Below are 16,871 nucleotides of genomic sequence, written 5' to 3'. Positions count from 1 at the left end.
CGAAGGTTAGGTTGTTAGCCAAGAAAGATAGACTTGGCTACCCCCCCAGTACAGCAGCATCAAGAACGATGTTGCTGTACTGAGGGATAGCCAAGTCTATCCCTCATTGCTGGCAGCTGATGGGAAGCGGCTGTAAAAGGACAGCGCCGTTGAGGAGGGGGGGGGGGTTTCCTTTCACAGCGTGTGGGAAGTCTGGCCCGGGTCAGCACGGCCTGGGCTGCACAAAATGGCTGAGCCGCCAGGGGTAAAGTTGCAGGGAGGGCAAGTGCGTTGAGAAGCAACTCACTCACTCACCGCTGCCGGAATGGGAAGTAGCTCGGGTGGCTGCGAGCGGCCGCCGGGACCGGACAGCCGAACCAGCCGCCACCTCAGCGCCTTCTGCCGGTCCGCCCGCCAGCCAGACAGCCATGGTCCGCCAGTCTGCAGCTAGTCCCGGGATGCGAGGGATCTGGGAACTGAAGCCAGTTCCGGGGATGCGAGGGATCTGGGAACTGCAGCCAGTCCCGGGGCACATGGGCGATGTTGCCGACCCCTGGACTAAACCAAACCCTTGATCTTGTCCAGCAATCCTTTTCTCAAAATTTAGCAAGTTAAATTCGACACAGGTGCGTCTTCATTCCCGGGAAATACGGTATATTATCATTGCCAAACTACATATCACAGTAGTTAAGACCATTTATCTATGGCTCAATTTATTATTTCAAATTGTGGGTCATTAAGAGGCCATCTTAAGGCATAGACGTTCCAATGACCATGGATTTGAGCATCAAGCAACAGTATTTCAGTCGAAAGTGAAATTCTGAGAGTGCATGCCAAGCTTTTATTTTTCCATCATAATTTTAGGTTTGTACTAACAGAAAGGAACAGAATCTTCACAAATAAAAATAACTGAAATCATCAGGATGACAGACAGCAATTCCATAATGAACCCGATGGTTCAGTTCATTTCAGATTTATGTTCTACCCATTGTGGAAATCCAAAACAATCCAAATGAATCCCAGCAACAGAGTACCAAGCGTGGTGTGGAGAGAGCTCAAACGTGCCACACTGTTCTCAGCTGTTCACCGGGGCTGACTAGCACATAGACAGAAGTCCTTATTTTAAATGCTAAACAACCCCGTGGAAAAAAGTGGTAGAAACAGAGAAACATAGAAACATAGAAATTAGGTGTAGGAGTAGGCCATTCGGCCCTTCGAGCCTGCACCGCCATTCAATATGATCATGGCTGATCATCCAACTCAGTATCCCGTACCTGCCTTCTCTTCATACCCCCTAATCCCCTTAGCCACAAGGGCCACATCTAACTCCCTCTTAAATATAGCCAATGAACTGGCCTCAACTACCCTCTGTGGCAGACAGTTCCAGAGATTCACCACTCTCTGTGTGAAAAAAGTTCTTCTCATCTCGGTTATAAAGGATTTCCCCCTTATCCTTAAGCTGTGACCCCTTGTCCTGGACTTCCCTAACATCGGAAACAATCTTCCTGCATCTAGCCTGTCCAACCCCTTAAGAATGTTGTAAGTTTTTATAAGATCCCCTCTCAATCTCCTAAATTCTAGAGAGTATAAACCAAGTCTATCCAGTCTTTCTTCATAAGACAGTCCTAACATCCCAGGAATCACTGGTGAACCGTCTCTGCACTCCCTCTATGGCAATAATGTCCTTCCTCAGATTTGGAGACCAAAACTGTACGCTATACTCCAGGTGTTGTCTCACCAAGACCCTGTACAACTGCAGTAGAACCTCCCTGCTCCTATACTCCAATCCTTTTGCAATTAACATTGTATACAGATAATATGGTGAGTATTCTTTCTTTAAGCAGTTTAATCATTTTAGTGTTTTTAATTAAATTCTCTGCAGATTCAGGAAATGTTATTATAATGGAAGCTTAAAAAGTGGTCAGGTAATGTTTATTATAAACACAATCTTACTTTCAATTCAGACAATAAATAGCTCCAGTTGATTCCAAGACACCCAGACCATCAAAAAATAAAGGCCTGATTACAGTTTTCATTAACATTAAGCTTGCAATTGTTAAAATAAGAAATCACTGCTTTCGATTAGTTGAAAAATAAAGTAAGCATTTGAGTTATTAAGCATTTATTTGTTTTCATATCACATGTTTAACCCTGAACATTGTAGCAACCAATTGTGTGCTTTTGAAATATGTTCTATGACAAGATCTCACAGCATTAATTAGAAAAATGACCAGATTTCTTGTTTTAAACAATGTTGACTGCAGGTAACTAGATTGACTGGACATCAAAAGAATCCCACTTTAATTTAAAAGACACTGCAAAAAAAATAGCTAAGACCAAAATTGGACCCTTGATGACTGAATTTATTATGGGGAACAAGGAAATGGCAGACGAGATGCCAAGGTACTTTGGATCCGTCTTCACTAAGGAGGACACAAACAATCTCCCTGATGTATTAGTGGCCAGAGAATTTAGGGTGACGGAGGAACTGAAGGAAATTCACATTAGGCAGGAAATTGTGTTGCGTAGACTGATGGGACTGAAGGCTGATAAATCCCCAGGGCCTGATGGTCTGCATCCCAGGGTACTTAAGGAAGTGACTCTAGAAATCGTGGACGCATTGGAGATCATTTTCCAATGTTCTATAGATTCAGGATCAGTTCCTGTGGATTGGAGGGTAGCTAATGTTGTCCCACTTTTCAAGAAAGGCAGGAGAGAGAAAACAGGGAATTATAGACCGGTTAGCCTGACATCGGTGGTGGGGAAGATGCTGGAGTCAACTATAAAAGATGAAATAGCGGCACATTTGGATAGCAGTAGCAGGATCGGTCCGAGTCAGCATGGATTTAAGAAGGGGAAATCATGCTTGACTACTCTTCTGGAATTTTTTTTTTGAGAATGTAACTGGGGAAAATGGACAAGGGAGAGGCAGTGGATGGACTTTCAGAAAGCATTTGATAAGGTTCCACATAGGAGATTAGTAGGCAAAATTAGAGCACATGGTATTGGGGGTAGGGTGCTGACGGATAGAATATTGGTTGGCAGACAGGAAACAAAGAATAGGGATGAACGGGTCCCTTTCAGAATGGCAGGCAGTGACTAGTGGGATACCGCAAGACTCGGTGCTGGGACCGCAGCTATTTACAATATATATTAATGATTTAAATGAGGGGATTAAAAGTAACATTAGCAAATTTGCAGATGACACAAAACTGGGTGGCAGTGTGAACTGTGAGAAGGATGCTATGAGGATGCAAGATGACTTGGACAGGTTGGGTGAGTGGGCAGATGCATGGCATAAATGTGAGGTTATCCACTTTGGTGCAAAAATAGGATGGCAGATTATTATCTAAATGGTGTCAAGTTAGGAAAAGGGTAAGTACAATGGGATCTGGGGGTCCTTGTTCATCAGTCATTGAAAGTAAGCATGCAGGTACAGCAGGCAATGAAGAAAGTGAATGGCATGTTGGCCTTTATTACAAGAGGAGTTGAGCATAGGAGCAAAGGGGTCCTTCTGCAGTTGTATAGGGCCCTAGTGAAACCACACCTGGAGTATTGTGTGCAGTTTTGGTCTCCAAATTTGTGGAAGGACATTCTTCCTATTGATGTAGTGCTGCGTATGTTCACAAGGTTAATTCCCGGGATGGCGGGACTATCATATGTTGAAAGAATGGAGCAGCTGGGCTTGTATACTCTGGAATTTATTGAAACATATAAGGGTTTGGACACGCTAGAGGCAGGAAACATGTTCCCGATGTTGAGGGAGTCCAGAACCAGCGGCCACAGTTTAAGAATAAGGGGTAAGCCATTTAGAACGGAGATGAGGACATACTTTTTCACACAGAGAGTTGTGAGTCTGTGGAATTCTCTGCCTCAGAGGTTCTCTGGATTCTTTCAAGCCAGGGTTAGATAGAGCTCTTAAAGATAGTGGAGTTCAGGGATATGGGGAGAAGACAGGAACGGGGTACTAATTGTGGGTGGTCAGCCATGATCACATTGAATGGCGGTGCTGGCTCGAAGAGCCGAATGGCCTACTCCTGCACCTATTGTCTATTAACTGGATCAATGAGACCTTAGTGCAAAATATCAACAGCAAAAGAGCAAGCCACTAGTGTTTGCAAAGTACAACGGTGAAGATGACTGATAACATCAAAATAAATAAGAATTGAAGTGGTTACTGTTCCATTTCATCCAACCATGCTAAACAGCTGTAACTGTTGAAAATCGTTTCACTAATAATTCTAATGCAGTGTACTATGCACACTGGAAGACTAATTCAGACGTTGCATTAAACAATGTATCCCAAATCCATTTATACCCATGCTCACTTTACGTAAAGTTAAAATTTATATTGTAGATTAGATATCTATCTTCTATCTATCTATCTATATTATTACTAAAACTCTCATCTTGTCTGCGTTGAAATTATATTTGTGCAAAAACGACCCCCCATAGCCCTACAATTATTTGCCACCTTACTCACCATTCTCCTCTGCTGCATCAAATAAATTTTGTTCCGATCAGTAACATAGTACAAAAGTTATGAAGATTTTAAAAAATTTGGAGATGGGTGGGCGAACGTGGAAAATTGCGCATGCGCGTTGACAGCAGTTGCATTAATCCACAGCGGCGGGGGGGGGGGGGGGGGGGGGGGGGGGGGGGGGGGGGGGGGGGGGGGGGGGGGGGGGGGGGGGGGGGGGGGGGGGGGGGGGGGGGGGGGGGGGGGGGGGGGGGGAACAGAAGGCAGTGGGCCTTGATTGGTGGGCATGTGGGCATTGTGACATCAGCAGCTGGCAGGCGGCGATTATAATTTTAAAAGTGAGTTTTGTGAACAACGTTATTCAAAATCTGGGGAAATAATTGACCGAATTTAGAGCGGAGTTGATTTTTTAAATCATAAGTTACATCCCTAACAAAATATGTAAAAATCTCCGCGTTTCTGCATCTGTTTTTCGAGGAAATACGTTTCAAAGGCAAAATGACACACACACACACAAACGCACACACACACGCACACACAGTTTTTAAAGTATATAGATAAAAAGTAACATAAGGCATGTATTTATTAATGTTATATTACTTACAGTAAAATTGTTCGAAGATATTTTGGGCTTAACTTTAAAATATAGCAATAAAATTTTGTATTCACATTATTCCTTTAATCCAGAGAAATATACCAGGGTATTGAAGAAATAAATTGATATGGAACCGAAGTAGTAGGTGTTAGCAGTGAAAAAACTAAGAAAAGTGTGAGCGTTTGCAGGGAATACTAAACTAGTAGTAAAACTGTCAATGGCAGGACAGAGTAGACAAAGGAAAGTTGTGGAAATTAAAAGAGTGAAAAATGTGGGGGAGGGGGAGGCGGGAGAAATCAAAGATGTAGTAGAGGGAATGGTTCTGATTTTGCATCCAAATACCAGCAATTCCACTCAGAACTACCAGCTTTTATTTACCCCAAATGTGTGGAAGCCCCATCATGTTGATGCCCAATCTGCAGCAAATGTGCACGCTCTACAAATTTCTGAGCACTTGCATGGAAAATTGGCTCGCTGAGTGGACACATTCATTTTCATAGAAAGAACCAGCTGCAGGGAAAAGGCTAAGTAGGTGGTAAAGTCCTTTCTTTTTGATTTAATTGATTTAAATGTAACTGTGTTTTAAAGTGTTTCACTATTTTTAATTTCTGAACAATTAAAATAAGCATTGGCCTTTTAAAGAAATTATTATCATTATGTTTCTGCATGTCTAGATGCATGATAAGGCAAGATGCATGATTTAACCAGCCCTCAAAAATCGAACTTTCAACCTAAATAGGATAGAACCTAGGGAAAAATAAATCTCTGAATTATTAGATTCCCATTCCACATATCATTCCGCATTTAAAAACAAATCTAATATAGTACTGATGACGCAAGTTATTAACTAATAAGCTAAGAATTCACGAACATTTCTAACTAGTATTCTCTTGCCGAGAAGTTCCAGTGCACTCTAAAGGTTAATGCTGGAATGGCGTACTTGTAATGAAACAATAAATTGTTACTCCTAGCTCAATCACTTTTCAATCACATAACATTGTGAAAAAAACTACAACGCAGGTGGCTTTCTAAGCACATTTGTTTCCAATCAATCTGTAATGAGGGAGTTTTCAAAACAAATCATTCTGGAAAATGACGATGATTTAATTAAACCAGTTTTATTTTCATTCGCTGTAATTTTATCAATCACTAAGTTAATAGACAGTGCATGTCTTGAACACACTGAAGTACCTCAAGGCATTTAGTGGGCTGCAGGTCATTGTCATTATTCCAATGACATATCAGTTCATCGAATTGGTATTATTTAATCGTGCAATATTTGGAGTTCGGTTTGTTTATATTTGAGAATGTCGCTCACTGTGTTCTAAAATAAAAATGACTAACTGAAAATGAACTTGCAATACACAGAATCCTTAGCTGCCAAATATTTCAAGGAAGTCATCAAAAATGAAATGCCCTTTCACAGCATAATTTTTTATTTGTGTATATTTACTATTAATTGAACTAAATAGCCAGTGAGCAAACCAAATTCATTGCTTTCAGTGTTTGTATATATACTCACATGGAGAAGTGCATAAAGGGCTTATGTTTAATAGCTGGTGGTTGTTTCTTTGGTGACCCCAATGAAGAATTGTCAAAAATAGATGGTTCAAACTCATCATCACTGTGCATGTAATCTTCCAGAATGTGGTTCACAGCATCTAACAAAGAAAATTAAGTATAATTCAATGGAGCATGAACTTTTAAAACTATTTGATATAGTACAATGTAGGCATAAAACTATCCAAAATATTTGAATATATCAAATGCTAATCTAATTTACCAGTTTACAAAATATCAAATTTCCCAACTAATACCACAAGAATGCCAAAATATAATTTACTTTCCAAACTCCTAATCAACCAGCTACTTAAAATCTTGCACATGCAAAAAAAGCTCTTTTCATCATTCAAAAAAAGTTAATATAATCAGCAAGGTCATTTTGTATTATGAACTAAAATTATTCATCATTAATTTAAAGATATTTTAAATTATAAAAGTAACCAGTTTGAATTAGTGAAATCATATAATGCAAGTAATTACAGGTTGGCAAATTGAGCACTTCAAGCCAAGCCCTAATTAAAATATTTGAAAACTATTTAAAATAATGTTTATCAAGTTTTTAAACAAAAGAACAAATGTTAAATGTCCCAAAAATGGCAAATAACATTGTGTAGAAGTTTTTTTGAGTCACTTTAAGGTTGCTATTTGTGTTTGCTTAAAGAAAATCCTCACTTCAATTAAAGCAAGATACTAAAAGCTGCATTTATTTATGTCTGTTCAATCAATCTGACAGAAAATTGTAATTATACTATCTTCAGATTTCAAATGTATCCTGTAGAACAAATCAAACAATTATTTGATAATTATAGGAATCATTACAACACATTAAAATTATACATATTTAGTTTACAAATTAAATGTTAAAAGAGGAACATTACCAATTTTAAATAATGCAGTAATGTTACTTTTTGGATAAAAATATTTCCAGTCATTTTCAGTTTTTCTGTTCAGCTAATTAGTGCCATTTTTTATTCCCAATAATGGCTTTTTTGAATTCCAATGAGGTTGAAAAGCACCAACACCTCAGGCATTCCATCATGCACTACATTATGTAATTTTACCTATTTCTCATTCTACAGAAATTGCAAACAGGATAGGTGCATTAGAAATAAACTGACCCCTGACACTGATATAATCTTCTGTATTTATTTAAAATAATGTGCGTGTGTGTGCGTACAGATCAAAACAGTTAAATTAATTTGATTTAACAAAAACACCAGTACTAATGGCCAAAAGATTATAACTTTGCAAATTGTCATCCCTGTACATTAATATTGAATATTCTTTAACTTGGCTTTGAAGCACCCCATGACAACTTGACATTAAAATAGCCTAATAGCAAAGAAAAATACAAATATCATCAACATTATGAAGGTATGTACAATATAACTGACATCAGTCTGAATAACAACCCAATCACAGGTTTCAGGTGACAGTAGTTAAAAGAGTAGACATATACAGTGCCATCCAGAATGTTTGGGACAAAGTCCCATTGTTTATTTATTTGCCTCGGTACTCCACAATTTGAGATTTGTAATCACATGTGGTTAAAGTGCACATTGTTAGATTTTAATAAAGGCCATTTTTGTACATTTTGGTTTCACCATGTAGAAATTACAACAGCGTTTATACATAGATGGTCAGTTTACAGTTTGCCAAGAAGTACTTAAAAAAGCAACCACAGCACTGGAAAAAGGTCGTGGACCGATAAGATGAAGATCAACATATCAGAGTGATGGCAAGAGCAAAGTATAGAGGAGAGAAGGAACTGCCCAAGATCCAAAGCATACCACCTCATTTGTGAAACACGGTGGTGGGGGTGTTATGGCCTGGGCATGTATGGCTCCTGAAGGTACTGGCTCACTCATCTTCATTGATAATACAACTGCTGATGGTGGTAGCATAATGAATTCTGAAGTGTATAGACACATCCTATCTGCTATAATTCAAACAAATGTGTCAAAACTCATTGTCCGGCAGTTCATTCTACAGCAAGACAATGATCCCAAACATACTGCTAAAGCAACAAAGGAGTTTTTCCAAAGCTAAAAAAGGTCAATTCTCTAGTGGCCAAGTCAATCAACTGACCCGAACCCAATTGAGCATGTCTTTTATATGCTGAAGAAAAAACTGAAGGGGACTAACCCCCAAAACAAGTTTAAGCTAACGATGGCTACAATACAGGCCTGGCAGAGCATCACCAGAGAAGACACCCAGCGACTGGTGATGTCCATGAATCGCAGACTTCAAGCAGTCATTGCATGCAAAGGATATGCAACAAAATACTAAACATGTCTACTTTCATTTACATGACATTGCTATGTCCGAAACATTATGGTACCCTGAAATGGGGGGAACTATGTACACTGCTGTAATTTCTACATGGTGAAAGCAAAATGTATAAAATTGGCCTTTATTAAAATGTGACAATGTGCACTTTAACCACGTGATTTTTTCTATTACAAATCTCAAATTGTGGAGTCTTTGTCCCAAACATTATGGAGGGCATTGTAGCCTAGAATTCAATATAAATACATACCATCTTTGTTGTCATTCGGTGTTGGTTCAGCATGAGGAAAAACTTTGTACAAAGCAATTACAATTCCATTAAAGATATTTTCCAACAGAGGCCTAACAATGTGCGATAGTGCTTCTCCTGATGAGGTTACAGCTCGTTGTGAAGCAGGCACAATATTCTGCATGGCTAGATAGAAGTCCTGTGCACTTATAACAATAGATGAGACATCCAGCTGCAGCTTCTGACTGGTTGCATAAATCTGAGGATAACGTCGACGAAGGGCAAACAAGGCGGCCTCAGTGCAAAGTGCTTTAATATCGGCCCCGCAGTACCCTGGGGGGAGATGATTAAATGCATTTATTAAAGAGCACAATCATAGCAATTCCTCCATTTTACAACAAATCTTCAATACTCAAGTAAAATGTGTCAAATAGAATGCAAAATACTATTTCATTTAGAGGATAATGTATCCATGGTCAAAATATATGGTACCCTTAGTAGCCTTTCATCTAATAATTTTCTAAATATCCAATAGTATGCAATAATTTTGAACATGAATACATCTGACTAAGACAAATTATATGTGAAAAGACATTATGACTTCAACATTTAGAATTTTGTGTACAGCTTTGATCACCTCGGAAGAATGTCATGAAGCTGGAAAGGGTGCAGAAAAGATTCACCAGGACTCAAGGGCTTGAGCTACCAGGAGAGTCCGGAACATTTTTCTCTGGAGTTTCGGAGGGTTATCTTATATAGGTAAACAAAAATCATGAGGGGCATAGAAGAATGAATAATCACAATCATTTTTTCCTAAGGGTAGAGGTGGATACAATGGTGATGTTTGGTCAAAATGAACAAGTGGTAAGTGGCTCTAAATGACTCGGAGGGATATGGGCCAAATGCAGGTAAATTGGAATAACTTAGTTATAAAACCTGGTCAGGACGGACGATTGGGACCAAAGGGCCTGTATAACATTTCACAAACATTTGAACTCATAAATCACGATACTTGCACTCTGCAGCCCGTCTGGACTCAACCCTGTCAGATTATTTCAAACCAACAAATACATAACTTTTGAACAAACAAACAGAGTTCAGAATAGGACTGGAACAAATGGTTTGACCTTTTGGTAAAGAAAAATAGAAGTATAGCAAATTTAATAAAATCTGGATATGCCCTCTTGACCTGTTAATCTCCAAAAACTGTTCAAGTAATTTGAAGATTTGAATTATCAACACTCAATTACAAATTGCAAATACAGATATACTGTTAAACATTTCCCATGCTTTCTATTTTGTCTTACCTCAGAATAAAGTTGTTTTTCCATTATGTTTTGAAAGGCTTGTTGGATGGCCATTGGGCTTCAGCTTTATAAAATGCTTTCACTTTACAATCCCAAATTTGAAAATCTTTGGTGATTTGAGGGACATTATGGCATCCCGCTGATCACAAGGTTTACAGTCAAGTAAAATATACCCAGTTTGCAATTCTTCTATTGTGCTTTTTCAATGGAATTATTTCATCAACCAAATATGACTTGATGGCCACTTGCTTACTTTAATAATGATTTACAACAATAGCCGGCCATAGCTTTCAGCTTCATCAGTTACCGCTGGCCAAAAGACTTGTTTGTCCATTTAATCTTTGAACATACAGCTCTTTGTTCGCCAAAAATAGCACATCATTCGTAACATGATTTTACAAAGCTTGCTGCAGATAGTATCAAATTATGGCATGAGATTGCTTTGTTTCCATGCCACTGGATGAGCAGGTAGGAACAGTTTAACTGCAGGTGAGCAGAGCAATGTTCTAAGGCTGCCATCAAAGACATATCCCAAAACATCACCTATCCATATTCTACGAAGATACTGCTTGACCTGCTGAGTTACTCCAGCACTAGGTCTCTTTTTCCTACATTATAAATGGAATACTGGCGTTTGCAACTGGCCCTTTCCTTCATTATTAATGATCTTCATCCTGAAATTTCCTGAATGGAGTACCTACAGCATAGAAATTGCAACGATCTGAGAGGACACCACACAGCTTTAGAACACAATTTGGGTTTCATTAATTTTGTACAACCATAAAGCTCACAACTAAAAATGTCCATAAACAACTGTCAATAATCGGTTCGACAGGCTAGATGCAGGAAGATTGTTCCCGGTGTTGGGGAAGTCCAGGACAAGGGGTCACAGTTTAAGGATAAAGGGGAAATCCTTTAGGAACGAGATGAGAAAAATTTTTTTCACACAGAGTGGTGAGTCTCTGGAACTCTCTGCCACAGAAGGTAGTTGAAGCCAGTTAATTGGCTATATTTAAGAGGGAGTTAGATGTGGCCCTTGTGGCAAAAGGGATCAGGGGGTATGGAGAGAAGGCAGGTACAGAATACTGAGTTGGATGATCAGCCATGATCATATTGAATGGCGGTGCAGGCTCGAAGGGCCGAATGGCCTACTCCTGCACCTATTTTCTATGTTTCTATGTAATAATAGATACAGTAAACCATCAATAATAACAGACCTGTATATAGCCGATTTTGGTTATAATGGACCAGGGCTCCGATTACACTGCCCCTCACTTCCACCAGACTACTCAATGAGCTGGGATCATGTGGCCTGCTTCCAGTTGCGGGAGCGGAGAGAGCGAGCAGCATGAAGGCGCTGTGAGTACTTGGCCCATACCTGGAGCACCACGTGTGCGGCTGGGGGCTCTGTTGCTCCCTGGCCTGTGAATTCACACCACCAATGCCACATTTCATCCCTCCCGCGAACTCCCACACCCCAAAACTCATTTATAGTGGACAATTGGCAATAACAGACACCAGCCCCACCCCCACACGGTCTGTTATTGCGAGGGTTTCCTGTGCTGCCAAAACATTTTATCCTGTGCTCCTGTTGAAAGTGCTGAATTAGAAAATAAACATCCTTATTTACATAAAGCCCAATGTAAAAAGTGGAGGTAAACCAAACATCAAATAAAATGTTAACTTACTTTAACGCATCTAAAAGGATCAATAATTTTGAAGTAATACTCGTTGAAGAGCAAGCATGTACATGTTCAATGTAAACCAACGGTTTGTCCATTGAAACAGGAAACAGGATCAATCGCATACCTACATATATTTGTAATTCAGTTAAGGTAACAGTGTACTTTATCAAGTAAATATTTTCTATTGTACATTAAATATACCATTCAACGATGAACATCAAATGTTATGGTATTACTCACCTACACACTTTTCAGCTAATTCTTCAAGAAAACTTTGCAAAGGTTTTGGATTCCAGTCTCTGGTATGTATCTGAAATATGTGCTTTCGTGCCTATAAAAAACAATTAAATGTAGGGTAACAACACCTCAAACAGAAATATACAATATAAGTGGACTATTTAAAATAATATTCACTTTCCAAAAATTGGAGTTATCAACCTGACTTTTTGTTAGGCTGATCAATAGTCTAACAATAACACACCTTCAAGATTTTATGTCATACACATTAATTTAATCATTAATATTCAAAGCTCCTGCATCCCCATCACCCCCTAGAGTACCAAGCTAACTGCCTCTCTCCAGATCTTGTAGACTGGAGTTCTGCCTTTGTCCCAGTTTCTCAAAATGTCAGATTAATCTTGGTTACTGACAATTTTGAAATTCTTTTGGGAGATTAATCATTGGAGTTATATAAACATAACCAATGTGCCATATGGAGGAGGAAATATCAATATTTCTAACCAGCTTTATGTTATTATGGTGCAAATGACATTTTATAATTAAGCGAATCACTTGTTGGGTAGAAAAGGAAAACAAAACTTTTTATACGGAGACAAAAATAAAGCACTTGAATTCACAGCTTAACCATTGGGTTGTATGGTTCTCAATCTAATCATTAGGCCCCCACACTAATTGCATGGTCGGATTTATCCAAGGGGATGAGCCTTACTGGAGGCCTCCTCTGAATGGCCTTTTCACAAAATGGAGCATGCCGTGAATGACGAGCAAGCCTCAAGCAAGGATGCAGGGCCCATCACCCAGTACTAACCTCATGGACTTTGACAGTTCTCTAGGGTCAAAACCATTCATCAGCATTTTTAAATGTCCCTGAATAGTTGAAAGAGCTTACATTAATTAAAGCAAAACAAGGTAAATAGTTAAAAAATAACAATAAAGATGGCGAACCTAAAAGCAGAGCAGGAGTTTGTATGCACTTGCATATAACAAGTAGTGCACACTCCATGTCCCCAATGTAATGTGCAAAGCCAGAAGTGTAAGACAGAATGATTAGCTGAAATCAAATGCATACAATATAATGCATTCTGCCATACAGTACCAAATTGGTTGTGCCAAATTCCAGCCCAGATTGAACCACTGGAAATTTTAACAAATCAACAAGAATATTACCAACATTTGGGGTATTAGGCCAGAGTTGCACTAAAAACTGTAGGTTAACATGGAGAGATTATTTCCATTTAGGAAGAAACCAAAATGTAGTCAAAGGTATTCAGAAGAAACCTCTTTATCCATTGTGACTGGAATACAGTTGCGATATAAAGGAAGCTAGATTATGCATACACAAGAGAGAAAAAAAAGTTATACATGTAAAGGATTTGAATAAATCCAACATTCCAATACTAATAATTGTGATTGTGGTGATTAGAAACTAAATAACTAAATGAAAGTGAGATTTGGCAAGGAACAACCAAAGCTACTTTTCAACCGTGGGGCACAATATTATAAATGTATGTGAAGCTCCTGACCCAATGCAGAAAACTGTATTCCCTTTAATTAAAAGACAGCATTATACTTTCCCTACAATCATAACAGTTAAGAATTTCTATATAAAAACACTGTTGGGCAGTTAAGTTTAGCATTCAATGTCAAATGAAAGTGAAATCTGGGAATTGTCAAAAGACTTTATAACATTCTGTCACAATGTTGTGCTTATCAGTAATTTGCTACAGACTTGACCAATTCATGCTTTAATTCAAATTGCTTGGGACTAAACAAAGCTTCAGAAATTGCAACTTACCACCTCCAATATCACAAAAGAGCCACATAAAAACTACTCATAGAAAAGCTTTACAAACGGGAGAAACACGTTTGGAAGAATTTTCCCATTTACCTTTTTATCAGGCAGATTAAAAAGAAATTCCCTATCAAAACGACCAGGTCTCCTGAGTGCAGGATCAATGGAATCAAGTCTATTTGTAGCACCAATTATAACAATTTCCCCTCTATTGTCCAGTCCATCCATCAGTGCCAGCAATGTTGACACGATAGAACTGAAACAAATAAACAGAAATTAGTAATCCACCATCACTGATAAATGGTGAGAATAAAAACCAGAAGACATGAGTAAAGTACAGGTACAACATTGAACGTAAAAACTAGATGTAAACCATAAATGGGAGAATAGAGCGATCATGTTGGCCAATTTTGGAGATCATAAGAAGAAAAGCTTATTCTAAAGATAAATGTTATATTAGCAAAGTAACACTGCTCAATTGGCATTATCTGAAACTCCAGAGTTTCTACCATATCATGTTTTGAAATGAATCCACAAGGAACCCTCAACCATGATGCTTGATGAAAGTAAATTAAGTATTTATATGGGAAACTTCTCTTTCTGCAAAGATGATAGTTCTAACATACGTCAAATCATACTGAATGAAAATAAGCCTATTGACTCACTGCGTCCATGTTCATCATCAAACACCCATTTTAACCAATCCTATTTTATTCTTCAAACATCCCATCAATGTATCCCAGATTATATCACTCATTAACTCATTAGGTAAAATTTGCAGACCATTAGCCTACAAGCCCACTTGTCTTTTGGATGTGGCAGGAAACTGGATGATCTGGAGAAAACCTACATGGTCACAGGGAGAATATGTAAAATCCACATAGACGGCACCCAAGGTCAGGGTTGAAACTAGGATACTGGTGGTGAAAAGCAGCAACTCTAACAGCTCAGCCACAATGCCCACCCTCTCTTATAATCTGAACAGGAAAAACTATTTCATAATTTATAGTTAACACTTCTCATCAGTTAGTTTAGCATGTCTAGATTGTCAATTGCAAAATTTGAAACCTGTATGATACTGTACTGACTCATGTGTTTTGATTGGAAATTACATGCCGTATTAGTCTTTCAGTAAGCAACATAATTTTTCACCATGGCTGGTACAAAAGGGGAATGAAAATAGCTGCTTTGCCAAAATAAATTTATAGAGAAAAACCCTATTCAACCAAATGAAATGTTTAAATGATCAAACACTTAGCCAAAGCTAATGCAGTGAATATAGTAGATTTGGACTGCCAAAACTGAAGCAAAGTGTCACAAAAGATATTTTTTTAATTTGAATTCAAGCTTTGTAGTGGTTAAATAATAAGAGGAAATTAAATGTACATTTCTTCGTTTGTATGAAAAATAAGTGGAAAGAAAAGCATGCTGGAAATGTTCACAAATTAACCTCTATGTATTGTATAATTGTCATTTTCTTGGTATGTTTATGTAGTTAAAACCAAGCAATGCGGAAGATCCAGTGATACTATTGGTGATACTATTACACATAGGCAATAATGTATTCAAACAGGAAGTTAACTTAATTGACATTTTTAACTGGCAAAGATGATAGATTTATGAACACACCCATACACTTCTCACTTCTCTATAAAATAGTCATAAAGTAGCAAAAACAGAAGTGAAATTGTGTTAATATTAACATTAAATTCATGTTCTCAATTTTCATGTGCACATTAAATTTTAACAGTACATGTTAAACGAGAATTTCATTATTTTAAAGCATTGCATTATTCAATGCTGGCTCAATACAAAATAGCTAATAATTCAATATTAAAAGGCACTCCGAAAAAAATAACAACATGGACCTCACAAATTGGTTCCCTGATCTTTCTATCGCTGTAGAGGAAAAATTGTTTGGATGTAGCAACATATATGATGTGCAGTTTTTGTCTCCTAATTTGAGGAAGGACATTCTGACTATTGAGGGATGGTGGGACTGACATATGATGAAAGAATGGATCAACTGGGCTTATATTCACTGGAATTTAGAAGGATGTGAGGAGATGTTATAGAAACATATAAAATGCTTAAGGGATTATACTGGCTAGATGCAGGAAAAAATGTTCCCGATGTTTGGGGGGGGGGGGGGGGGGGGGGGGGGGAGTCCAGAAAACCAGGGTCATAGTTTAAGAATAAGGGGTAATAGTATCACCAATTATAATCTGTGGAATTCTCTGCCACAGAAGGCAGTGGAGGTCAATTCATTGGATGTTTTCAAGCATTAGATATAGCTCTAAAGACTAATGGAATCAAGGGATATGGGGTGAAAGTAGCAACGGGGTACTGATTTTGGATGAACAGCCATGTTCATATTGAATGGTGGTGCTGGCTCGAAAGGTCGATTAGCCTACTCCTGCACCTATTTTCTATGTTTCTATGTTATAAATGTATTCAGTAACAAATTTCAACATGATCATACATAAAGCAAGCCCAACAAATTATTGCTGTCCACCCACTCCTCCGAATGTTTAAAGGCTGAATACAAAGTTGGTACAGCAGAATTCATAATTCCTTACCTGTGAATTTGATCTTGTCTGCTAGAACGAACTGGCGCCAGGCCATCAATTTCATCAAAAAAAATAATGGATGGTCGCATTAAGTAAGCCTGCAAAAGAACATACTTTGAAATATACCTACAAATTATATTTA

At 38.3% G+C, this 16,871-nt stretch overlaps 1 protein-coding gene across 4 annotated transcripts in view; it reads right to left on the bottom strand.

Moving 5' to 3' along the window:
- The window catches only part of atad2b (ATPase family AAA domain containing 2B), a 143,725-nt gene that overhangs the window by 51,574 nt on the left and 75,280 nt on the right, over positions 1–16,871 (bottom strand). For all 4 annotated transcript variants that reach the window (XM_055635372.1, XM_055635373.1, XM_055635370.1 and 1 more), the window contains exons 13-17: positions 16,739–16,827; positions 14,256–14,415; positions 12,368–12,458; positions 9,157–9,468; positions 6,577–6,715 (exon numbers count right to left, since the gene is read on the bottom strand). In XM_055635372.1, the coding sequence (XP_055491347.1) occupies positions 6,577–6,715; positions 9,157–9,468; positions 12,368–12,458; positions 14,256–14,415; positions 16,739–16,827 (791 nt within the window). The remainder of the gene's footprint in view (positions 1–6,576; positions 6,716–9,156; positions 9,469–12,367; positions 12,459–14,255; positions 14,416–16,738; positions 16,828–16,871) is intronic.

Source organism: Leucoraja erinacea, chromosome 5, assembly GCF_028641065.1.
Source record: "Leucoraja erinacea ecotype New England chromosome 5, Leri_hhj_1, whole genome shotgun sequence".
NCBI classification, from domain to species: Eukaryota; Metazoa; Chordata; class Chondrichthyes; order Rajiformes; family Rajidae; genus Leucoraja; species Leucoraja erinaceus.
Note: the sequence above shows the minus strand (reverse complement) of the source record. Positions and strands in the feature narration are given on the sequence as shown.